Raw genomic sequence first — 25,396 nt, 5'->3', positions numbered from 1 at the left:
CAGTGCTACAACATCGACTCATCGAGATAACATCGATATTATTGATAAGGGCCGGACTTTAGCGGTTTGATACGAATAATTTCGTTTTCGTTTCAAGTAAACAAATTTCATTTGCACATTGCAACCTACTAGTCCGTTCTTGTGATCTTGATCGTGTAATTAATATTATTTATCATTAAAACTTTCACTATTATACTTTAGAGTCGACCATTTATCAGATTTTAGTTTGTGCTTTTCTTATTCCTTAACAGATAAGTAATGTTGATAAGGGAATGTCAAAGCAGTATAAACTACTATACTATAAGCATAAGCTACTGTGGGTAGAGGGAATTAGGAAAAACAAGTGAGATTAGAATACATCCCTATGAATTGAAAAGAACTGGCATTTTTGGTAGATTTTACATTTAGAGGTGAAAATTTATATTCATACAACGTAAATATTTCATTTATTATAAAATTTACTCAATTTCTATTGCAAAACAGAGATTATGTCCTGCAATTTTATGAACTTCCACGAAATATTTCCAACGAGATGGAGTTTTATTATTTTCATATTTTACATTATCCTTTTTGTAAATCAAGGTAAGTTATTTTCATTTTGTGACTCCTTGTTTCTGTTCTTGATCTTAAAATGAACTGTTTGAATTTGGTTATCCATATTTATTTAGTACTTTAATCGTGCTTTTTAGGGTGGCTAGTGACAGCGTCACAAGAATCAGATAATAAGTACAAGTATAACACTACTCTTGCTGTTCTTTGTACAGAAATAATTAAACTTATAGTGTGTGCCTTAATTTATTCGTTTTGGTAAGTTAAACTAAAATTCCAGTGAAGACTGATCAATTTTGGATTACTTTTTTTCTTTGAAAATTAAAAAACATTTAATTTACAGCCATAGCTTTTGCTCTCTTATAGTAGAAACCAAAAACAACTCGAAAGGTATTTTTTTCATCAGTTTAGTTTTTCTTTTTTTAAAAATAAACTACGTTCTATCGAATGTCGTACTAAAATTATACTTTTTAGTGGCTGTATTGTATTTTGGCCCGGCATGTTTGTATTGTATTTATAACAATTTGACATATATCAACTTATCTACATTTGATCCTACCACTTACTACATGGTGTTGCAACTGAGAGTAGTTGCTACAGGTATTGTTTTTCAAGTGGGTATTAAAAATTATTACTTTAAGCTGTTTAGCACGTTTTTGATATAGATATGTATATTACATAATGATGTGGTTTACTGTTTAAAAAAAGTACATAAAACTTCAAATTAATGACTTCTTAATGGTTAGTTAGCTTAAAACACTAGTATTAGGAAAATAATTAGCAAACCTTTGCCTGCTGGGATCTTCACAATGATGGCATCCCATTACTCTCTTGGGCCTTTTCCTCCAATTTTGCCTTATGAGGCCGTTGCTTATCTGGTTTTAAACCTAATCATGAGAGGCCTTTGTAAATTTTATTAATCCTCTTTGGATGTCGTTTGTTCTTATTCGATGGAATGCCTTCGAAAGAGTAATAACTCTTTCTTCTTCCTTTTCCATTATTTTTTCAGAGACTTGTCATAGTGTAAAAATAAAGCTTTAATCACTTCGACCCCCAACAAAGGCAATTAACGTTAGGCTTGTTGTTTATTTAACTTTAAGAAGTTATATATTTGTAAAATAAAGGTTTAAAAAGAAAGATGGTTGAGAATTATTCTAATAGACCATAATGACATTTCCTGGCAATGTTAATAGGTAAAGTTATAGTTTACCCATCAAAAACCTAAGTCCACCATGCTACAATCTAAGTAATCTTTTCCATTAAATTGTTGTTCATCAATATGAGTTTCACCAATTCTACTGGAGTGCCATAAGTTACAATAACCTTCCCTGGAGTCCTAAAAAAAAAATATTTGAAAAATTAGGAAAATATTTTACTCATGTTTAAGCTTTTTTGAATTTTACTATTAGTTTCCCTATAAAACGTTACCCAATTAATCAATTAGTAGGTAATCAATTTCTTCCTAGGAGCTTCTTACAGCTCATTATCATAATTATCATTATCATAAGGTGGACAATGTTGTTTGTAACGAGAGAACACTGTTTAACAGGTTTAGGTTTTGACAACTTGTTAATGCAAGTTTCGTACACAAAAATGTAAGTAGAGTTAAAATTTTGTGACCAAAACCAATGTGCAGTGTGTTAATTAATCAGTGTAAACCTTTAAGAAACTCCAGATCCTAGTTCAAAAGCGTTAAAAAATAAGTTAAAAGATGACCGAAATACTTATTCTTCCATCTTTAATAATAAATTAATAATTGACCCTCACAGCCTTTTATCCAAAATCATCATTACATTCTTTGTACTAATTTTTTGGATAGCTTGTTTTCAAGAAAGAATTAAGCGCAAAACAATGGGTATCATTAATATTGCTCACGTTTGGGTGCATGATGAAACAAGTAAATTTTGGAGATGTACCTGCGAAGGATTCTGTAGTTGAAGACGGCTCGGAAGTGCCTTATACTAACAAAGAATTAGGCGTTTCCTTTTCTTTGGGAAGTTTGTTATTAGTGGCACAGGTATGAAAAATTAACCTATACTTGGTGTTTACTTAATTTAATTAAGTATTTATAGTAAAATTAATTGTAGGTTTTTTGTTCCTGTTTGGGAGGCGTATACAATGAATATTTGTTAAAACATCATGCTAGTGAGGTGAATTTGTATGTACAGAATATTTTCGGCTATGCAGATTCGATTATTTGTATATTCGTATTGCTAGTATTTCAAGGAAATTTACTGGCTACATTTTCATACGAAACAATACAACCATTCCTTAACTATAGGGTCAGTATTATATCTTTTATTATGATTTTTTAATTGAATTCCAGAAAGATTCGGTCCAAAAACGCATAAATCATAGGTTAAAGATAATTAGTTTGAAAGAATTGTTATTTAATTGCAACAGAAATTAAATATATCTGAAAAGAAATATTTCTTGATACATTAAAAACCATCTTCTAAAAGAAATCCAAAATATAGTGAAAAAGTGGAATAATAATGAAAATATTTTAAGTGAAAACTTTAAAGAATTTGGTTAAGAGCTTTCCTCTTGCACATTTTTGATCTGGGCTTTTACAACTAATTGTGACTGTACTTTTAACTAAGACAGTATATGAATACAAAAAATGATACTTAACTTCATACAGAAAATATTTGTTCAGTAAAGTGTAGCACCATTTAACTAAATTGATTGTAATAAAAGGTATTAAACTACTTATGCATGGGTTTTTAAAGAGATGATATAAAAATAATAATAATAATAATAATTATGGCGGTAATTATTAACAAAATAAAGTACAAAATGCATGTGCCTGCCTGCATTCATGATTTTTTTTAAAGTTTCTTTAATTTTTCTTTTCTTTAATCATCTTTTTAAAGTTTTCTTGTGTTGTACTTTACTGAAATTTTATCCCTCAATTTCTCCTCTCACAATATTCTGATTTTATGAAATTTAGCTTAAATGTAGGGAAATTTTATCTCTATAAAATATCTCTTTTTCTTATGTTGTATCTTATCTTTCATATGTTGTAATCGTGTGAGTGTGCTCATTAGATATTTTCTAAAATAGTTCCGTTAGAATATATTGTGTAATTTACGATAACTACTATTTGCTAAAAATTCTAGTTTACAAAAAAAAACAGCTATATAGGTAGGTAGTGGTAAGAGAAAGTCGTGTGAGGGTGCAGCGTAATATGGAAATCAATCATGGTCAATTGAGCCGAACATTGCCGACGAATACCGATCGCATTCGGCTTGAGAGAAATAATAGAGAGAAAAAATGTGATGTTAAAAACACGGCTAATGCTCGACGGGTCAGAGATCTAGTAATTCCTGGAAATCTCCTCTTTTTATAGCTGATTTGCTTTGTTCTAACCCATCGGTCTTTGACGGCTTAGATTTGTACTTAATTTAATTCTCTGTAGAGAGTTTATCCACTATATCTCAGGAACGGAAAATCGCAAATTTCAAATTAGATATTTCGTTCAAGTGTCACAATGGGAAGCGACTACACCTTTTTGGTCAAAATAGGTCCACCGGAATTACCACTTTACTGAATAGATTCTCACTTTTTTAACCTTTATTAAAAAACCTCTACTTCGATTTTATCCAAACTTGATATAATTAAAGCTTTCAGATAGCTCTATAGCTATTATTTGAAACATTTTTCTGGAACAATTCGATTAAGGCTTGTGGGAGGGGGTGGTGGGTCAGTCCGGTAGAATGCCTGGTATATGGACTTACTCTTAACTAAACAAATATTTTGTAAATGAAACTGGCCAGCATAAGAGTCTGTGACATCTATTTAATTAATGAAAATACAGTAAAATTACTTAAAACGATATCAACTGTACTAAAATGTCAAACTCATGTTTTTTCGAACGTTTCTGAATAACTGATATTACGGACTGTAGTAATAATTAAATGTTGGGCACTTGCTGATTTGAGTACTTTTTTCTTCTTTAAACGATAAGTTTTTCGATACGATAAATTTTTAAGTTTTATTTAATATGTGGTGTATATTTGAATATCGGTTTTGTAAATGCAAGATTATTAATGTTCTTCTTTTTTATTTAAGGTGATGTTGGTTGTGTTCAACAATGCTGCCATTGGTATTGTAACCAGCTTCTTCCTGCGATATTTGAATTCTATTCTGAAAACATTTGCTAGTGCTCTAGAACTGGTATTCACCATGGTCGTATCACGTCTTCTTTTCTCTATACCAATTTATATGAACACAATAGTATCTGTTTTTATAGTCATTGCTGCGACTATAACGTATAGTCAAAATCCAGTCGTCAATGTTAAAACAGCTAAAGGGAACAAATTAGAAGGAGTGTAAAATAAAATTTAAATTTATTTTCGATATAATTGAATTTTTTTTGCAAAAAAAAAAACTGAGATGACCAAAGTATAAATGCCGAGTCATTTTGATAAGAAACTTAACTTATTAATCGGAAATGTTTCTTTTGGTTAGTTATGACGGCATTTTATTAATTTTATATTTTTCTTACTTAGTAAGAATTTTACCCTTACCGTTCACTATATGTAGAATATTTTTAAGGTTACCTGTTGAATTTAGTTGATAAGTAGGATGAACTGTTAAAAAATAGATTACACTTATCTAAGTGTTAGATTCTCTAAAGATAACTTAGTTTTCCTTTGTGGCGTACAATTTTGTATTTAAATTTTTTGTTTAATTTAACAGATAGGTGGAATCTTTATGCCTCATTACAAAAGTTACCGGATATGTGTCATTCTATTGTCTAATGTAAGTGTAAGTGACAAATTTGTTGTAGAAAGGATAATAATTTACTTTAATTTTAAAGTAAAGTTTATTTCTATTTACTGTAATGTAGTTTAAAAGTTATCAGCTTCTACTTAATGCATCTTAAGTATTAACTGATTTCATGAACTTCTAGAAAAAAAAAAGAGTACAATTATTGCTTCATAGATCTAATAAAGATTATTTTTTTACTTTTAATACCATTTGATTAATAGACATGATTTCTATTGGTAAAAGCTGTTTTAATTTATGATAATTTTGTGTATGATTATTTATTTAGTATTCATTTATCATTTAGTTTTATTTTTTATGTTATCCATTTACGATTGATATTTATCTTATCTATGGTAATTAATGCTCTATGCTAGATTCCTCTAAAACAATATCATCGACTCTATAAACTTTTAACAATTCACTTTTCAGTATTCTTAGAGATTATTAGTTATTTATTTTCTTTTTCTTACCCATTAGTTAGGGTGGTTTAAGATGGGCAGATAAATTAAACCGGAAAGCAACAGAGAGTTCAAATTTGACATTTCGAATTGATGCCATCATGAGACCTTGTCTCCTTTTCTTCTTCCGCACAAAATTAGCCAACCAAAAGTGCACCTTTACTGAATCGGTTTATTTATTTATTTATTCAGCATTTTCTCTAAAACGGCTCGCAAGATTTTTTCTTAAAAATTATGTGCTTTTTACAAACTTGTAATTGTATAACTTTTTGAGAGGAAAATGCTCCTCAAGGTAGTTCTAGGAGAGAGGTGATTATCTAACCTTAAATGTCATTTAAATGTGATAAACGGCCATATTTCGTGTTTAACATTAATAGATTTAAATATACAATTTAAACTCCAAATTTAAAGAGAGTAACTTTGAGGGAATAAGTTTTGCAGATCTTAGCGATTTTTTGGAAAATTTAGTTCCATAAAAAAAATCCATGAAAATTGCATTAAGAGAAATTCGAGTTGGTGTTTCACATCAAAAATATCGGTATTGGGTGTAGGACAGTGAGAGTTTGTAAAAACAAATCTGTTGCAATTTAGACATAGGTTTTTCTATTCAGTGTTAATTTCTTTTTTATAATCTATTTCAAAGGTCATTTAGATGATGTTTTGCTATCAGTTTGGAGAATCAGCCGGTTTTCTATCGCAAATCAGTTTTTGTAATTTGCAAACTTTTTTTTTTTAATTTTAACCTAAGTATTTATTTATTATAAATATAAAGGCTGAACCAGTAACTAATGTCCATAGGCCTACTGTGTGTAGTACATCTAAAGTGGAGTACAATGACGTATTGGCCAACTTCATATTTTCCACTGATCTTGAGTGACGTCACTTAATTTTTTTTTCCTAATAACATTACTTTTTTGATATAAAAATGTTATTACTCAGAAAGTTTTAGTCCGAATTCGATCCTGATGACGCGGTTAGAAAGACAGATAAATTTTCTAAAAATTGACACCATTTCGAAGCATAAGGTATTCTCCAAACAGCCTCAGTCTTCCTCCGGATACTGGGAAAATAAAAGAAATCGAAATTTTTAAGAAAACTCACTAGGCCCTTACGTGATCATTATCAGACCTAGATGCTGGCACTTTTTATAAAAGTTTCCTTGTCTAATGGGCTTTCTGAAGGTATATCATTTTCTAAGATTCCTTTTATCTTCGTATGAGAAATTACGCTTGTTTTACAAGAAAACGTGATCACGAGCACACAACAGTGTTTGTTTATCAAGTTGTTTAATTCATTGAAAACTCTTTTAGATGGACCAGTAGTCAACTTTAAAGTAGATTGCCTTAAAATAAGGAAGTCAAAGGTTACAAATTGCACTTTAAACATTTACTTCTGTTCTCTCTGACATATTTGAGAAAATGTTAGGAAATATTTTAAACAAAAATTCATATAGTTTGTATTTACTCCAAATTACAATTTCACACACAGTTACACTGTTAAAAAAGATAAGAATGTGAATAAGCCTTACCAACCCTTTGAACCCACAAACAGATAATCCTTATATCTGAATTAGGTATTAACCAATACGACTAGTAGGTGTCTTACAAATAATCTTCCCTTAACTGTTAGACTTAGTTTCAAAATGCTCTATAGTACTCTATTTGAATCTAAGCAAATTAACCTTCGATTATAAAAATAGTACTGGTACACCCTGTACATCGGTTATGTGGCCCTCTTAGGCGCCCTCCCATTCACTCAGAATTAAAAATTTTAATTTTTTTTCTAAAACTATTAAGATTATGAAAAGAGTATTACATGTGATGTCTTTTAAACTAATCCATAAGTATTTTAAGGTATTATTTATCATGAATATGGATAATTACTTTTGTTACCTTATACATTTATTATTTATGATATACTACCTATTTTTGTTATATTCTTGTCATACATTTTATTTATTTGTACAATTATTAATTAAATTTTATATCGCAAATTTCTAATAAAAGCGTGAAAGTAAAGAAAAGGATTTTTGTTTTTTGTTACCATATTTGATCTTGTGAAAATAAATATATGTAAAATTCTAAATTGTGCAATTTTTCTCAATTTATTTACTAGAAACAAAGTAGGAATTTGCAGTATCGTTTCTTAATCAACGCCACTGGGAACATTTTCAAAATTATGAAATATATTTCTCTTTTTTTTTTAGTTCAATGGAACAAACGTTAGATATTTTTTTCAAATTTGGATGTTAGGTTTATGGGTTTAATTTTAAAAAATTTAAAGAAAGGTGGGAGGACTGCTATTGAATAAAATCGTAATAATATATCATGTAAATTCATATGAGTTTGAACGAAGTCAGAAGTTATTTAGTTAAATAGCAAGTGCATGAATTGACTCCAGTTAAACTATCATTTATGTTCTCCAATAATAAAATTGTCACAAGGTTTAGTGGCATTTGGGTGAAAAAAAGATTCAATTTAACATTTTATCAAATTATTAATCATTGTTTGGATGTTATGGAAAGTAATTTAGGAACAGAAAAGAATTACTTTGAATATAAAAAAATTTATGCAAGAGAAATAAACAGCAATTCTTCCAGAACAGTACATAATTAATGATTGTTACCTTTAGATTAATATAAACGTGGCTGAATGGCTCTTGATATTCCATTTTCATCAAAATTTACATCAAAAATTAAACAATTACATCTTTAAAATGAAGAACCTTGGGTGTGTTCGTTGACCTTGATTTCCAATTAGTAAGATTTTAATTTCGAAAGTACAAGTAAAAATATATATAAATTTAGCCTTTTATTTTGTTTTATTCATGTACAGAGGTTTGTGGTGTATACTACATAGATTTTGCGATATTTGTATTTCTCTTCCAATTTTTGCTGCAGTAACTTTTATTTAATCTTCACTAAAAAACATGTTCATTACTTCTAACGGTTTTGATTTTCATCCGTCATTAGACCATAAAGACTGTTTGATTTCCACAAAGGATAGAAATCCGAAATCAGTCAGAGAGATAAAAACATGATATATTTTTGCTTTTTGCAAAAATGGAAATAAAAACAGAAAGACTCTATAATCAGTTTTTTTTTTATTTTTCATTTTATGAATGAACAGAAAACTGCAAAATTAAACAAAATAGTGATACCAATGATTGATAACTGGAATGTTTAATGGGACATTTGGTTTTCTGAATTTATTGTAAACTTATATTTTGACATGGTGTATAATGCCACGTCCTATCTGACACTTATAAAATTTAGCTTAATAAAAATTCATTTTCAAAATTTTCCTACGTTTAAGTTTAATTAGATTTTGTACATCATATAATTTCTTACATGATAATATGCATAAGGCATAAGAGCATTTTTGAAAGAAATGTAGTGTATAATATAAATATAAACAACATAATAGATCAAAGATATCTCTCAACCAGAAGTTCATAAAGCATTATTTATGGTTTTAAAATGCATGATATAATTTAAAATATACAGAATTAATTTCTTATTAACTCTAATATTATGTTTTCATTTTGTAACAGGATTTTTTTAAATACTCTTTTGGATGGTGAAGTTTCTTTGCACAAATACATAACGACGTTTTCACAATAAATATAAAACTTAACGTTTATTTACATTTTAAATAGTTTGAAATATAACTACTTTTATATAATTGCTTTTCGGGAAATTTAATTTCAACTTGAGGTTTTTCAGAATCAGACAGTCGAAGAATTATTTATAAAACACTACACCTTGAAATGGAATTTTCCGAAAAACATTTGCATAAAATAGTTACATATAATATCCTTATATATAAAAATAAAATTATATAAATCAGTTAACAAAGATATTTTCCTTTACTAGAACTAAACTATTTTCATAATCATATTTTTTAAAATATGTATTAGTGAATTTAATATTTTTAGCTCGTAACAGTTGCTTGATAGTATCATGTCACCACCCAATCAGGCTTTTTTGTTACTTTGTCCTCACTTTGGCCTTTCGCCAAAACCTGTCAGACAAATATTAATATTACTTATAATAAAAAATTAAAAACAAAAAACAAGGATGCTGTTATTCTACCATATAATGTGAGAAAGTGAGGTGAGTTTTAATGGCGGAATTAATTCAAAAGCTAGTATGGGGCAGTGCACAAGAAGGCACGGGATTGTTTACCTTACTATACTTCAAGAAATCACGTTAACTAAAAAAAAAAAAACAGGTTTTTTTTAAAGAAATTTTATTGGCAGTAATGGTTTTGCTTGTTGTAGGAATTAAGATCAAATTTTATTTCAAGAGTTTTAAGATGTTTAAGAATTAGATGCTCAAGGGCATTTTTTATAGAGCAATTCTTACACAATTTTTTTACGAAAAAACATTTACATTTCTTTCTTGCTTCCCTATTTTTCTTTATTTTCAAAAATTGCTTCATATCGGAAGGATTGCCTTTCCCATCACAAGAGCACATGTGATTACAATCCTAAATCGTAAAACTTTCATGAGATAAAAATATTATCTTTATCTTTTTCAACAAGCATAAAAGTTATTTAATTTAAAAGGTACATTTGTCAGTTACATAAAAAAACTTACAGGAGCAGTCATCATTTTGTGTCTAATGCGCCACCGCAATTCTTCGTGGGAATTTTCGCCTGGTAGATTGTGTTGAGACCATAAAGACTTATAATAATGGTAGAGAGCGACCGGATCAGCTTTTGGTGGTTTCACTTTTGCGCTTCCAGATCTTATGACTGAAAAAAAATGGGTAGACAATGTAAGAAATATATAATTCTTTATGTACATTCAAATCATCAGTAAAAAAGTAACTTACAAGAGGGACACGGTTTCAATGAACTGGTTGTCTTTTTGATTGACGCACAAGTTTCTTTTCTGTTTTTTTGAGCAGTTTTATCGCAAGGATGGGAATATTCTTCAGAAGAAGATGCTCCTAAACCAACATAATTATTAATTTGTAGCACATTTCGAGATGGTAATTTTTAAAAGTAGGAATTTTTCTAAATTTTTTTTGTTCAAATACAGGAAAAACTGCTCAATATAATAAAAAAATTGTTTTTTTAAGCACTACATTAACTTGTTTTATAAATTTAAAACTTTTCACATCCGTAGTGAGCAGAAAAGTATTTTACAATCTGTTTAATTCTAATTTTACAAAGCTAATATTTATCACTGAATATATGTGAAAATCAAAGTTTAAAAAATTAGAAAGCTTGATACTTATTTGATTAAACATACCATCATGAATAGAAGAACGGAATTTCTTTGAAAAACATGGTTCACCCCCAAGATAAGAGTTACGACATTCACAAGGCTCAGATGTGGGAACAACTGTCCGTGGTTTTTGGTGTTTAGATTGAACTTCCCCAAAGAATGAGGAATGCTTTTTATTAACAGGTTGTTCATTACATGATATACACCGAGAATCCTTTTTCAGATCTGCTAAGCAAGAAGAAGTCACTTTGTGAGCTTTATTTTCATCCTTTGTTGGCGTTGAAACTGAACATATACAAATATTTTCCTTATCAGAGATTTTATCGTTTTCACGCATTAATCTGTTCTTCCTTTCTTCTTTTCGCAGATCATACTTGATCAGCTTTTTTAAATCTGAAATAAAATGGGAATTACTACTTTTCTAATGATGAAAATAGATTATGAGGGCCAAGTAGTAAATTCTGAAAATACAAACGTACCTTTCATAAATTCTTTTAGTTGTTCTTTAGTTATATTGTAATAGCCTAAAGAATAGAGATGTTCCAAAACTTCCTGTGGATCTAACTCAATAGACATTATTTAGAAATTAAATAACGTCTGCTAAAAATATAATTTAAAAAACTATCGCTATCATTAAAACTTTCAAACATAACATCACTTTGCCCTACGCCAGTGCTTGGGCATGTCCTTGGCATCTGAGGATTTCGTTATAATATCAAACTCTCATTATTCAACAAAATTACCAGCAAAAGGCGCCACAATGCACTTGAACGGTTGCTACATGGAAGTTTCAAATCGATTTGATGAGATTCGATGTCTTGATAAGTAAATGAAATTTTCAGGATATTGTTTTATTTTTTTAAGTAGCATGAATTTTTAAATAGATTTCAGAAAATAAACAATATATATATTTGTATTATTTGTAACAATATAATCTATTACTCTATAGAGTAAAGCATAAACAAAGAGGTTGCAATGTTGTAAAATCTGTTATCTTGTGCTTGTGTGTCGTGGACATGTGCTTTCTCCGAGTCGTCTATTTTTATATAGTATTATGAACATATGAATTGAATGATATTTATTCAGTATCTTATTTGAACTTTGTTGCTGTGTTGTGAATACAGGGGAACTGGGCTAGAAAGTGCATTCTTAGAAGCAATTTAGTTTTAGTATTATTTTAATATGTAGTCAATTTTTGTTTTAATGGTTAATACAATTTAGAGCTTGGTAATTATATGATCTTATAAATCAATATTTTAGAGGAACCTTAACAATTTCATTGATGATAAAATGAGTAAGTCAAATGGAGCAGTTTTCAATGAAAGTTACAGAGATTTGAAATTAATAGATGAAGTGAAGAAGAAATACAAAGGTTTAATTCCATGTAAATTTGGTAATACTTTCAATTATTTATTATTTTATTGAATCTCCATTTCATCCAAGCATTTTTTTTTTCTTGAATGCTATATTCTCTAATATAATATTAATAATTAGAAATATAGAAATATCAATATTGGAAATTACAGGAACAATATGACTTTCTAATCAATTGTTTTTTATTTCAGAAAATTATGAACTAATTACTACGCCATTTCGTTTATTAAAATTAAGTGAAGTAATTAAAGACAATGCTTTTTTAAAAATCTTGCAAAAAGATCTTCTGAACTTGGATTACGTGCGTAAAGACAATGATCTTTATAATTTGCAGCAAAGTGCAGATTTAAATTCATGTACCGTAGATAGCATTACTCAGTTTGTTCACTTACTTAGATCCAAAATTGAACCATTATTAGCCAATATAATTGGTGTCACTTTCAATGGCACTCTTAGTATTACAGCTTCGCTGTATAAAAGTGGAGGTAAAAATTTAAGCATTTCACAAACTTAGCGCCAATCTTGTTTTTCTTAGTAACATAAAGAACTAGGATTGACTTTTTGTATTTTGCAGAATATCTACTGTGTCATGACGATAGATGTGATGATCGCTGCGTTGCGTTTGTTTATTATGTGACAGAGAGTATAGCTGAAGCTGGTGGTCACTTTAGAATGTTCGATCATGATGGTAAATGCCTAATTCAGTTAATTCTTTTGAAATAAAATAAATTATTAATAATCCTAGTCTCAATAAATGTTTTTAAAATTACAAATGAGAAATTTTCGAAGTAGACTAGTGTTACATTATGAACTTGTAAAGTCAAGCCTTAATTCATTAGACAGCTTTTCTCATTTAAGATTTGTTTCAATTCCAATTTTTGGATATTATTCCCTTGGAAATAAAATTAAAATTTTTTATTACATGATCACTTTCAGATAACAAAGCACATAATTTAAACTTTCATTTGAAGTATATAACAGTGTTCAACTCTGCAGTTTATTCGTGAAAAAGTCACTCACATTATTAGTCTGCATAAGTCTAGAATGTTCGGTAAAATTAAAAAGTTGAGTTAGCTGCCTACAACGAACTTCTTGGAAATACTAGTAACGTGAAACTTATTTCCACTTAATCTTAAATTTATTTTTCCTCATTCCATGTTTGCAGAAGAAACTGGACAACCAACAATAGTATCCCAGTCTGTTGCACCCGAGGCAAATTCTTTTATCTGCTTTGAAGTTGGTAATTTTACGTATCACGAGGTAATTTGTATTGTTTTTTTTTTTTTTTTTTTAAAATAAAGAATATTTTAATTTTTTTTTTTTTTTGAGAAATTACGTTTTCTAAAGTTATCAAATTGTAAAAGACCACCAAAATATGGAATACCATTTTTTAAGAGCAGATTTTTTTTAAAAATTAAATCAAATTAATTTTCTTAACATATTTTCAACAATTACTTTATAGTTTAAAAATCAAGGTTTTTTTTTTTTTATCATTAATATTGTTTTCCTACTTTGTAATTAATGAGTATTGGGAGCGAATAGGAGGTATGGCAGGGATAGTGGACAAAATATCTGGCTTCTTTTTAGTGCTTCAGGGAACAGGAAAATGTTTGTGTGAGGAGCTACATTGTCCTTAAAATATATATCGAGAAGTCTATCCGTAAGCTCTGTGGTGTGATTTTTGCAAATCTTTTTTCGACGTCAGTCTTGAAGAGACTACAGTCGGATATTTGGCTGTGTGCTTCGCAGTACCATTTATTTCTGAGAGATAGTGGTTGCTGCTGAGAGAAAAGTACCGAATGCTAAAGGAGGCAAAGTCTTCTTGGTTGATTCTCATTACCTAAAAAGGTTTTGTAAAGTAATTCACTGAGGAAAGATGGTTTCCTTGTTGTCAGTTTTATTTTACTTTACTGAATTATCGTAAAACTGTACTTAACCTTAAAACGATCCCCAAACAATGTAGTTCTGGTAGGAAACGTATGCTTGATCTCTTGCGAAAATTGGAAGATTAGGCATTTCTTAAAATTGTTATTTCGATGTTTTGGCAGTTGAGAGTAGCACTATTTATATAATTTTAAGGGCAGCTAAATTTGAAGCCAATCTTTCGTACGATTTACGAAAAGGTAAGAAAATGCAACATTTTTCAGTGAGTCAAGCATAATTTCCAATAAAGTGTCATTGTCATAGCAGTTAGCAGAATTGTTTACTATACTTCTCTAACAATTTGTTTCATAAAAAGCTCAGGCCACCTTCAGATCCTGGAATTGCACCTAAGCAATAATTCTTTATCTAAACGTGTTACCTTAAAATAGGTAATTTTGAATAATTTAACCTGACTCATTAGTCAAATTTAATTATTACCAAGTTTAACTCTTATTTTTAGGTTGGTGAAATTTTAAATGACAATTTTAAACGATTGAGCATTAACGGATGGTTTCATAGTGACAAGAACCTAAAATTAGAAGGTCTAAATTATGTAGATCCAATGCCGCAACTGTATACACAATTACCGTTGGAGGTAAAGTATAATTAACAAGAGTATTAGAACACAATTTTTTATTTTCTAGTATATTTTGTTGTATTGTTATTCTACTAGACACATTTTCTGCAGGAAGAGTACATCAAACTTTAATTTGTTTATCTTAAGCAAAAAAGACACGGTATGATAGATTGTGCTTTTTGATGCTTACATCCTTTTCATCCAAATCTAAATTTGAATGAAATATTGACTAATAAAGAAATCTGACTAATTAATTAGAAGAATAACGATATCAAATTATTAAATATAGATATTAAATTATTAATTCGTATTAATATCATTGATATTAAAATATCGATATCATTGATATCGTTGAACCCTTATCAACTGTCCTCCCTCAGTCCTGTTTTCTATTTTTACAACGGATGTGTTCCCTTCTTTTATTTTTCTCCCTCTCTGGACGATGTGGAATACTATTGCAATCAGGGAAAACCAGTTAGTAAATTTTGTTGTCTTGAAGATTGTTAGTTTCATTCTTAATATAAGAAATAATGGCCTATATTTTTGGTATCTTATTATTTTGCCCTTGATTTCTGTTATTAGTTTGCTTTTTTTTTTTTTGGCGTGTTTATGGTGCGTAAAAAGATATGATTTTCAATGTTTTTTTGAGCTTATATCGATTAGGGTGGTGGGAACTGTGTCTGTTATCGTGACGTGAGATTTCTGTGTAACTATGTTATCCAAGAAGTAAAGTGTTCTCCCCTTTCTTATAATCTTATGTGAAATTTATGTTGGAGTGAGCAAAGTAGATGTTATTGTTTAATTTTATAGTTAATAATTAAATTAATTAATATAGGACAAATAACAATTAATAAGAGTAAATAATTTTTTTTGTTAGTAGTTTCGGTTAAAGCTATTAGTTAGTTGTCTGGACGATTATTGTTTCAGCTTTTAATGTTTGTTTTATAATATTTAAATTGTTTTTGACAGGGATAGAAATGTGAAATTTTAGTCATGTTAAGGGATGTGAAGAAAGGATTTCGTAAGCTTGTTCTAACTTGTTCAATAAGTAACAGTATGTAATAGTTTTCTCTTTCCTTTTATTATTATATTTGACCATTTTATTTGTTATTATTGCGGCTAGCATGTCGAATGAGAACTTGTTACTCTCACCCACTACATTTTTAACCTGGAGGTTCCAAGAAGGTCTATTGTGTGAAAAAAGTCATCCTAGTTGGTCACAAAGAGGCGCATGAAAGTACCTTCAATTGCTCGTTAAGTTATCAGGTGTAAAGAATAGTCTATATCTGCTTCCCAGTCAATATATGATTTAAAGTTTTTTTATCTGGACTTTGTTATAGTTAAAACAGAATAAAATTAAATTTCAGAAAAAATCTTTATATCTTCGCAACTATATAACAGTTAGTTAGAATTTATCGTATTTAATAGATCTGAAATAGAATCTGATGGACATAAGACAATAAATTTATAACAAGTTCCAATCTCCAAGATAACTTGTGTGTTACGAAAGTGAAGGATTATTCTTGATTTCATAGGAGGTGTATTAGTAGGGTGACTTTAATGAAATTTTATTTGTAGGGATCTTTTGTGATGGGCAACTTTTTAAATAAAACATATTGCACGCCTAGCAATATTGTGCTAGCCCAAGAGCAATTTGAAAAAGATTCATTTATTTTATTATCAGACTTTTTTCTACCTGATTTTTACAAGGATTGTGCAGACTGTCTGAAAAATAGCAATTTATCTTGGTACAATGTTGGTCCAGCCAATAGAAGGTAGTACTGATTACAAAGCGTTCATTTTCGATTATACCAGAGAAATGTTTCACAATTTTGTCCTTATAAGATTTAGATATTTCACTTTCAAATAAGTTAACAATCCTTAAAATAGAAAAAAAAAAAAAAATCTGAGCTTTAGATTATACTTTTAAAAAATTATAAAAACCTCATGATTCATATAAAAAGTTATTGCAGTTCTTTTTCCCCCATATTTCTAAAAATATTGGTAACTTAGTATACGAAAACACAATATTTAAATAATGATTTTCTTCAGCTTACATCATTGATTGTTTAAAGCAGAGCATTTTAGATTAAGATTAATGTTAAAGATCGCATATTTTTTAAATATATAACTACAAATTTCAGGAAGTATGAATGTGCTAACTTGGAATCGCTTCCTGATGGTATCAAGAAACTAATTAACTTCTTGAGGTCGCCAATGTTTGTTTCATACTTAAAAGATATTACTGGATTAGATTTAGAAGTCCATTCAAGTAAGACTGATAATTAATGTATTTTGTATTTGCAGTAAATTAAATCTGTTGATACTGTGTAAAGATCCAGAAAATTTTAGATTTCCTGCTATTATATAATAATTCACACGTTTACAAAACAGTCACATACTAAAAGAATTACTCGCGAGACTTTTTTTAACTTTCGCTTAGAGGAAGTAGTAAGATGTGCAGTTTCTTGATTTTGTTACACCGGAAATTTAAGTACCAACTGTGAGAACTATTTGTTTTTGCGAATTCATAGGAGGAGGGTGTTATCCTTCGAAATTAAACAAAAATTAAATCATAGAAAATTTTTCAAGAGGAATTAAATTGCGATCGGTTTTTGTCGGCTATTTTTAGCTCAAATGACCTTGATTAACTTTATTTCCGGTTTAATATTTCTCATATTTAATATGAAGACACATACGACTTTAGTTGATTAATACCTACTTAGTTTTAATCTAGAACATTTACCATATACTAGTTTATTTACATCGCACAGTAAATTTTAATTGAACTATTTTAGAAAAAATTCTAATGAACTCACTCACCCGACTTTCTCTTGCCCGTACCTATATAGCTGGGTTTTCTTGTAAACTAGAATTTTTACCGAATAGTAGTTATTTTAAATTACACAATACATTCTAATGGAACTATTTTAGGAAATATCTAATGAGCATTTTCATTCGACTTTCTCTAAAATCTAAATTTCTACTGATCGCAATTCTTCCTCTTAAGAGGAATGAGAAAAAAAGAGTAAAAATTGATTTGAGACAAATCTTAAAACATAATATTTAAAATAATCAAATAATAAAGAATGAATTTTAAGTAGTACATTTAATCGTGCTGCACATTTTAATTAATATGAAATTATTATAAAAGTTCAAGTTTGAATGGGTTGTTTGAAATCGAGTTTTGAAGATTGATGAAAATCCGAACCCGATCAGAATAGAAGATTGATTATGAGAATGAAACCGACATAAGAAGGTTACATCCATTGTTATTACCTTTAGTAATTTATTTTATTTTATTAATAGGTACTCATATTTTTAAAAAGAATTAAATAATTTAAAGGTTTCAGAGAATCACTAGAGTTTAATTTTGTCTTTAAACCAGTTAAATTTAGATTACTGTTGATTTTACCTACAATAGAATGAATGAATGATTAATATTTGGGTACTTTTCCGTTAGCCGGGCGCAAATGTCGCCAATTGTGAACCAAACGCGAACCAAGTCAACGGAATAAAAGTCGAAAACGTTCAACTATAAACAAATATTAATTAATATTAAGCAAAACAAGCTCAACTATAAACAAATATTAATGAATTGTAAAGAAAACAGTTTTACCCAAAACTGTTTTTCGCTTGCGTCCGGCTAACGGAAAAGTACCAATATTTGTTTGCCATTATTTTTTTTTTGTTTATATATTTTTCATTTATTTTTCGTTTAGATGAGGATGGAACTTCGAGTACTGAGATGACTTTACAAGTGCAAAAATGGAGCAATGGGTCATATACAATGGCAACAGATAATGATTCTTTTTTTCATGTAAATGGTCTAGACATGTTCATTTATTTTAATTGTGAAAATTTTCAAAGAGGTGAAAATAACTTTGGCGGATGTACCACCTATTTAGCTTCCGCACTGTCAGATAATGACTCAGTCAGCACCATAGAAGAAACAGAAGTGGGTATAACAAAACTGCACAAATTTATACGTTTTATTTATACGTATTTGTCAATTTTGAAACTCAAATGAAGTCATTTTTGAAACACCTTTAGCTCTTGCTTTTTTCTGGGGTGTAGATTGACAATTTTAGGTTAAAATTAGATTTTGAACAAAATTAAATTTAAGTTATACTTGTAGGAATGCAAATTGGGAAACCTGTAAGTTTCACTTTCTATGGAATGCTTATTAAGTATGAGTAATAACGAATTGTGCTTAGATATGTCTTTTATATATCTATTCGTTTCTAGTAATGTAAGGTGCTAATTACGAAAAAATATGCTCATCAGAATTAAAATTTTGCATACTTCGTATTGCCACCAATCAGCTTTTCCCTATATTGACAATTGGCATTTAGCCATTATCCTCTTTTGCTATAGTGCCTGAGGAACGGGGTGATGCGTCTCATGTTCTAATCGAATTGGAATTTTGTAGTTAGAGCTTATAAATTTAATGCCTACTGGTGGGGCAATTAAAATATTAAAAATTGAATAACAATTAAGATTCTTAAAAATTAAAAACACAAGTGAACTTGAATATTATAATTATATTACATATAGGTAAATAATTTAATTCAAAACTTTTATTCTTAGTTACTGATTCGTTACTTTTCAGCTATTGACCATTGAGCCTCAGGATAATGCTTTGGTGTTGATTTATAGAACTTCCGACACAGTTCGCTTTACAAAATATGTTAATCATTTTAATAGAGGATCCTTTCAAGCCGTATGTTCTACATATTTTGAACCGTAAGGTGTTTTGTTATTTTATTTTTATCAATGTAAATAGCTTCTTATAGTAAATAAAAAAATTGTTTCGAATTATTTAGATTTATTCGAATGAGAGGCAAATATATTTATTTAATTTAATCCTATAATTAATTTATCTTTGCAAAATAGTGTTGTAATACTTACGAAAAAGTACGAATGTCCTTCTATTTAGACATTTTCACAAATCTCAAATTTTTCCAATCACTCTAAAAATGCAAAATAAATATGTTTTTTCAAATAAAACCTTCCCAAGACTTGCAGACAATATAAGTGATATTTTTCCTACATTAAACAAAAAAAAAAAAAAAATAATAATAATGTGTCTTTTGAAAACTTTTTTTTAAATCTTGGATAAAAGACGACTGAGAACTTACTTTCTCTGATGAAGCCCTTAAAAAATCTTCATCATAAATTAAAATTGATTGCATATGTTTTATTACCAATTAAAGTAACTTTTAAATTTTATTTCAAATTTAAAACATAAATGTCGTCAGAGGGGAGGGATTAGCTATGAGGTTAGCGTATTGGATTCCCACGTGGAGGTCCTGTTTCGAATTAAACTGCTGGCCCTTACAATAGAATAGATTAAATTATGGCGGCTTTAAGGCCTACGCCACCACGACCCCTATGGATCTATTGTGGCTCCCCTCAATTAAGAGCTCACCCTCCAGACCCGTCCGTTTAATCAGACTCTTAATTCTGGAGAGTGGCTCCTGAGTAAAGCTCTCAGGCCTTGGTTTTTCCTCCCCGAGTAGTAACATCCTTAGCCATACAAGCCCTTCACACTGACACAACACGTGCAGTGCCGTTTCCTCTTCTTCCTGACAGAACCTACAAATGCTATCATCTGCCACAGGCCCATGCGATGCATGTGTGGCCCTTAGATTTTCTTTTCCTAGGAGATTCTCACAGCTCTCTACCCGGTGAGGGACAGTGTTGTTTGTAACGAGAGAACACTTCCGGAGGCCGCCAATAACCTCAAATATTAACGCGCGCCTTAAAGCATTAAAATAATAATGTCGTCGGTTTTTCGGCGTTCAGTAATGGTATGTAGAAACGCGTGTACGATGTATGTACATTTATGGTAGTAACCATTTATAGAAAGAAGAATGAATTTACCTTTTTCGAATAATTCCTAAATTTTTGTATACCATTAAACAGTCCAAGCTAAGTTAATTATTCAAAGTGGAAAAAAATTATTATTAACCAAATATTTAAGAATAAACAAAAATTTTTTTTTATTTAAAAAATATACACAAAATAATTTTCAAATCAAATTAGGAATTAAGTCCAGGCAACTTAACAATAAAAATAAAACAATTCATCTAAAAATAATACATTTAAATCCATCTTGAGCTAAACACAAAATTAAAAAAAAAACGAATTTCTTAAAAATTCATTAAGCGAAATCAAATGGAAGTTTGTGATCCTTGATCTAAGTTAAAAACCCTAGCGTTCCAAGCGTTGATAACCCAAGAATGTTAAAATGGCGGTTCTGCAACGCTAGTCTGAAGCGAGCGACGCTACTTCATCGAGATATTTGTCTCCAGACAACAATAAATGACCAGATAAAAGATAGTAAACCTGAACTCGAAAGCAGGCTTGAAAGACAACTGCACTCTCATTGAGTTCATACTCTCTCTAATCTAATACATATACACAAAAATCTATTTATTTCATTGTTCGTATTGATGTTTACTGCATTACTGAATTTTTTTAAAAATATGTTTACTTTGTAAACAAAATTAATCGTTACTATCACTTTCCTGACTTAAGGTTTTTGGACTTTCGGAATCAAAATACTTATCTTGTTGATCACTTTCTATCATTATCAAATCATCGTAATCCGCATTGTTATCCACAGTACTGTAAACAAGAAAATAATTTTAAGAAAAATTTGTATATATGACTAGTAAAATATAATTATGATAAAAAGTGGGTAAAAATTCTTTGCAATCTATAGAGGAATATGTGTTATCAAACAATCGCTAAGCCCTTTGATGTTTTGTATATAATGCTTTCACTTTGCAACAAGTCATAAAACATCATGTTCCAAAATATGTCCAAAAACCTCAACACGCTTGTAACTAATTTTACCATACTTGATACCAAGAAGAATGAAAAAATGAAGGTTGTTTCGTAAACTCTTGACCAATTTCAGATTATTAACAATTTCGAAATTACTAGTAAGAAAGATCCATCACTGTTCCTATGAATATAATGATTAAGAAATTGATTGTGATCACACAAAACACAATAAAATACTGTTTTTTTTATTTTGTTTACAAGGATTTTGTTTTCTAGCACGTAAAACAGTACAGCGTGTTGTATATTTGTAAATAATGGGAGGTTCTTTAAATATAAAGATTAAAGTTTATTATTTATTTATTGCAGAATATAAAGCAGTTGTTTAAATTTCTTTGTGCCTATCAGTCTTTAAAGTATCATGTAATGGAGGATTTTACAAAAGGTTTAATTTTAGGCAAAGGTTCTTATGGTGTTGTTTATTCTGGCTTAAGTAAAAGTAATGGTAAAAAAGTTGTATTAAAAGAAATCATCTTAACTGGCTTAAGTGATAATGAAGTCGAAAAAACTTTTAAAGAAGCACAAATATTATCAAAATTAAAACATCCTCATGTAATAAAATATTATAATCACAGTATTGAAAAACATGTATTAACCATATTTATGGAATATGCGGCAAACGGAACATTAAAAGATTTTTTGGAAAACCGTGTTGAATTTCTAGAAGAAACGTTAGTAATAAAATTTTTTTCACAATTATTACTTGCCGTTGAGTATGTACACGATTTAAATATTATACATAAGGATATCTGCAATAAGAATGTATTAATTAGCTACAATAATATGTTAAAATTGAGTGATTTTGGAATATCCAGACATTTGGAAAGTTGTAGTAGTAATGGACTAGCCGGACATCCAGGTAATTTAGCACCAGAACTTTGTCATGGTGGACATCATTCCAAGGCCAGCGATATGTGGGCGTTAGGCTGTATTTTATATGAGTTAACGTCACTCAAGTCACCATTTTCAGCACCAACTATTGCTGGTTTAATGCTCTGTATACTTGAATCTTCTACACCAAAACTTCCAACTAAATATAATAAATGGTTACAAACGCTTGTAAAATGCTTGTTATGCCGTGACCCCACGTCAAGACCTTCAGCCAAAGCATTATTATCTCATCCATTGCTCGCTACCTATATACATACGTTGCCTGTAGTGTTTGTTGAAAAATCTGAAATATTTAGCGAAATGGATAAAGAATTACTTACTTATTTCTGTCCAAACATATTTGATAAATGAATAATTTAGTTTTTATTGCTTTTTCCTTTATATTTAAATATTAATTTTGTATTAATAAAATTTAAAAGGATTTTTATTAAACAATTTCTGTTTTTTTTTCAAGAATTTTTAATTAATTAATATTTTTTTATCATTATTATCATTATTAATTAATATTCTTTTTGCCAGCAATAATGAGGACTAATTTTTTTATTTTCCCTTAGTTCGGCAAGGTGTTATAACCGTATTTGTGATCAGGATCTCTCTAATGTGGGCGCTTGGACAAAGATAATGGAGCGAGCACAAATAACCCAGCAGATGATGCTTTGATAGAAGTAAATAAAATAACTACTGTAAAATTTCCATAATTGAGTTTTCATTGGAAATTGTTATTTCAGGCCTCTTAGGCCAAAAAATGATTTCAGAAAATTGTCCGAGAATCAACACAAGCTCAATGCCGAAAAATCGCTAGAAGCTCATAAAACTTTAAAAATTGATACTATACGTGATGAGCTAATTGTTTGTATTATAATCATTACTTTTATTTGATGAATTTTTCAAGGCAAAATTATTTTTGGAAGACAGACATAACTTGAAAATATATTTCCGAAATTTAAAATTGTGTATAAGGTGGGTAGACTAAGTAGACACATCTTCTGACCTGCAAGTGTAATTATCCAGTACCTTAGAAAACGATAACTAAACAAGTCCAGTAAAATTCAGTATTAGTTGAAAAATTATCAATTAGACAAATTTAATAAGAAAGAAAAAGTCGTGTGATTATTCACAGAATTTTGGCCTAGTGTGTATGCTTTCATGTTTGGTTCAATTACTCTTATAATGGGAGATTCTTCATCTACAACAAAATGTATCTTATTTTTGTATTGAATTCTAAATATTCCAAAACCAAATAATCATTTAAAATCTCACGAAAATATTTTGGAAATAATAACATTTCTAAACAAGATCTTATAAGAATTTCTTAAATTACCTGTAATCAAATTCAGCATCCTTTCCTACCAAAAAATTAGAAAACACATGAGATCTGAATTCATTAAGAAGTATAAGTTTTTCATTAGCGGACACTTCTTCAGGCCTCGAATTTTTTAGAACCCTAAAAGAAATTGTATTTATAGATTGAGCAAATCATTTGAATATTAAAACTCGTGAGTAATATAAACTAATTTCTTTTCAACTAGCTGATAGGGCCGTTATAAATATGCGTAACAAATATTTTGACGTGGACAGATAGCATAATCTCACAACGTGAACAGTAGGGATTATTTATTATTTGTAATATATAGCGTTCTTTTTGATTGCGTTTCATCTCAGTCAAATATTTTGTTACAAACACCACCAAATCAAGTCGTATTTCAGGACAAAATCATTAATTCATTATTAAGAGCATTCAAGCCTGCACTCAAACTGAGATAAGTACTGTAAATTCTCAACTTATACATACTTCCAGATACTTAAACAATCACCTACAATGTTTCAATGTTTTTTAAAAAGATAATTTATCCTACTAATCCAAAATAATTTTACAACCTTCGCCGCTGTGTATTTTGGCTGACTCCTTCACCCCACTGAAAATTCTTTGAACTCTGACTACTTAAAGAATCATCACTTCCTGCCTCTTTTAAACCATTGCTCTCTTTTTCGATTTCACTTTTCAATCTTGAGTCAACTAAATTCCGTTCTATAAGGTCGAAGAAAAATCCAGCAAACCTAAAAACGAAAATTTTAAAGAAATAAATTACTTTACACATGACTTAAGGATAACAAGAATAAACATTACGTTCTACGATCTCCATAGCTATTACATTCTTGCTGAATCCTTTCTTCGTCAGTTAAATACTGTCCAACAAGTTCTTCGTACATTAGTGGATTCCTCCGCTTCATTTCGAAATCACTAAAATAATCACCTTCTTCGACAAGCCTTCGCAAAGCTTCAAGCCGACGATTTCGAATTTGTGACTAAAAGCAAATTTTCAATTATTAATGATAATTAATTCTACAAATTCTTTATTAATTCTACAAATGAAAATAAAAATTAATACCTGGCTGATAGGTTTCTTAAACTTTTTTTTCAGTTCAGCAACGTAGAAGTTTACATCATAATCATCACTGTTAGAAAAGAAAACGAAGTGTTGCTCCAATAAGTATTGGCCAAATTTAGCAAGAAATAAAGAGAAGCTTTTATCAAGAAGAGTTTCTGCTATTTGCCATTTCTCTTCTTTAGTCAAATCTGGTTCGCCTATTTGCTGGTTCTTGAAATGGGCCTCGTTATTCATTGAAATATGATTTAAAATTTCATTCTTCAAAACCAAATCAACTTCTGTTGACACCATAATTCAAACTGTACGTTTATTGAGTTTTCGAATAAAGAATTTATAAGCTATTACCTTAGATAACAGTACATGGTCAAAT

At 29.3% G+C, this 25,396-nt stretch overlaps 5 protein-coding genes across 10 annotated transcripts; 3 read left to right on the top strand and 2 right to left on the bottom strand.

Annotated features, from left to right (window-relative positions):
- The first annotated feature begins 15 nt into the window (after positions 1 to 15).
- Positions 16 to 7,066, top strand: senju (UDP-galactose transporter senju). 2 transcript variants are annotated; one of them, XM_074133107.1, is made up of 9 exons: positions 16 to 155; positions 252 to 410; positions 484 to 582; positions 690 to 807; positions 893 to 939; positions 1,024 to 1,163; positions 2,369 to 2,566; positions 2,637 to 2,831; positions 4,624 to 7,066. In XM_074133107.1, exons 3-9 carry the CDS (start codon positions 489 to 491, stop codon positions 4,885 to 4,887), a joined length of 1,056 nt encoding a protein of 351 aa, XP_073989208.1. In that variant the 5' UTR covers positions 16 to 155; positions 252 to 410; positions 484 to 488; the 3' UTR covers positions 4,888 to 7,066. The 2 variants fall into 2 exon arrangements, with proteins under 2 accessions (XP_073989208.1, XP_073989209.1); XM_074133108.1 differs by having other exon boundaries at positions 71 to 391.
- A 1,799-nt stretch (positions 7,067 to 8,865) lies between these two features.
- Hyls1 (Hyls1 centriolar and ciliogenesis associated) lies at positions 8,866 to 11,820 on the bottom strand. Of its 2 annotated transcripts, XM_074133114.1 has the most exons (6): positions 11,499 to 11,820; positions 11,044 to 11,412; positions 10,622 to 10,738; positions 10,384 to 10,541; positions 10,177 to 10,273; positions 8,866 to 9,805 (listed from the first exon to the last, which is right to left on the bottom strand). In XM_074133114.1, exons 1-6 carry the CDS (start codon positions 11,593 to 11,595, stop codon positions 9,783 to 9,785), a joined length of 861 nt encoding a protein of 286 aa, XP_073989215.1. In that variant the 5' UTR covers positions 11,596 to 11,820; the 3' UTR covers positions 8,866 to 9,782. The 2 variants fall into 2 exon arrangements, with proteins under 2 accessions (XP_073989215.1, XP_073989216.1); XM_074133115.1 differs by lacking the exon at positions 10,177 to 10,273.
- A 190-nt stretch (positions 11,821 to 12,010) lies between these two features.
- sud1 (Prolyl 3-hydroxylase sud1) lies at positions 12,011 to 19,714 on the top strand. Its single transcript, XM_074133104.1, has 9 exons — positions 12,011 to 12,412; positions 12,585 to 12,878; positions 12,968 to 13,081; positions 13,559 to 13,653; positions 14,777 to 14,911; positions 16,472 to 16,668; positions 17,038 to 17,165; positions 18,616 to 18,851; positions 19,506 to 19,714. Exons 1-9 carry the CDS (start codon positions 12,310 to 12,312, stop codon positions 19,641 to 19,643), a joined length of 1,440 nt encoding a protein of 479 aa, XP_073989205.1. The 5' UTR covers positions 12,011 to 12,309; the 3' UTR covers positions 19,644 to 19,714.
- Positions 19,715 to 20,873: 1,159 nt separating this feature from the next.
- On the bottom strand, positions 20,874 to 25,317 carry LOC141456818 (coiled-coil domain-containing protein 97). 4 transcript variants are annotated; one of them, XM_074133111.1, is made up of 6 exons: positions 25,027 to 25,317; positions 24,765 to 24,943; positions 24,515 to 24,694; positions 23,958 to 24,080; positions 21,393 to 21,526; positions 20,874 to 21,306 (listed from the first exon to the last, which is right to left on the bottom strand). In XM_074133111.1, exons 1-5 carry the CDS (start codon positions 25,315 to 25,317, stop codon positions 21,406 to 21,408), a joined length of 894 nt encoding a protein of 297 aa, XP_073989212.1. In that variant the 3' UTR covers positions 20,874 to 21,306; positions 21,393 to 21,405. The 4 variants fall into 4 exon arrangements, with proteins under 4 accessions (XP_073989212.1, XP_073989211.1, XP_073989214.1 ...); XM_074133110.1 differs by having other exon boundaries at positions 20,874 to 21,526; XM_074133113.1 differs by lacking the exons at positions 20,874 to 21,306; positions 21,393 to 21,526 and adding an exon at positions 22,723 to 23,822.
- On the top strand, positions 22,112 to 23,933 carry LOC141456822 (serine/threonine-protein kinase Nek8-like). The gene is made up of 2 exons (XM_074133117.1): positions 22,112 to 22,416; positions 23,191 to 23,933. The coding sequence occupies exons 1-2, from the start codon at positions 22,112 to 22,114 to the stop codon at positions 23,294 to 23,296; spliced, it is 411 nt and encodes a 136-aa protein (XP_073989218.1). The 3' UTR covers positions 23,297 to 23,933.
- Positions 25,318 to 25,396: the final 79 nt, after the last annotated feature.

Source organism: Rhodnius prolixus, unplaced genomic scaffold, assembly GCF_049639745.1.
Source record: "Rhodnius prolixus isolate KJV_2025 unplaced genomic scaffold, Rpr scaffold_10, whole genome shotgun sequence".
NCBI lineage: Eukaryota > Metazoa > Arthropoda > Insecta > Hemiptera > Reduviidae > Rhodnius > Rhodnius prolixus.
This window is presented reverse-complemented; position numbering and strand designations above follow the sequence as displayed.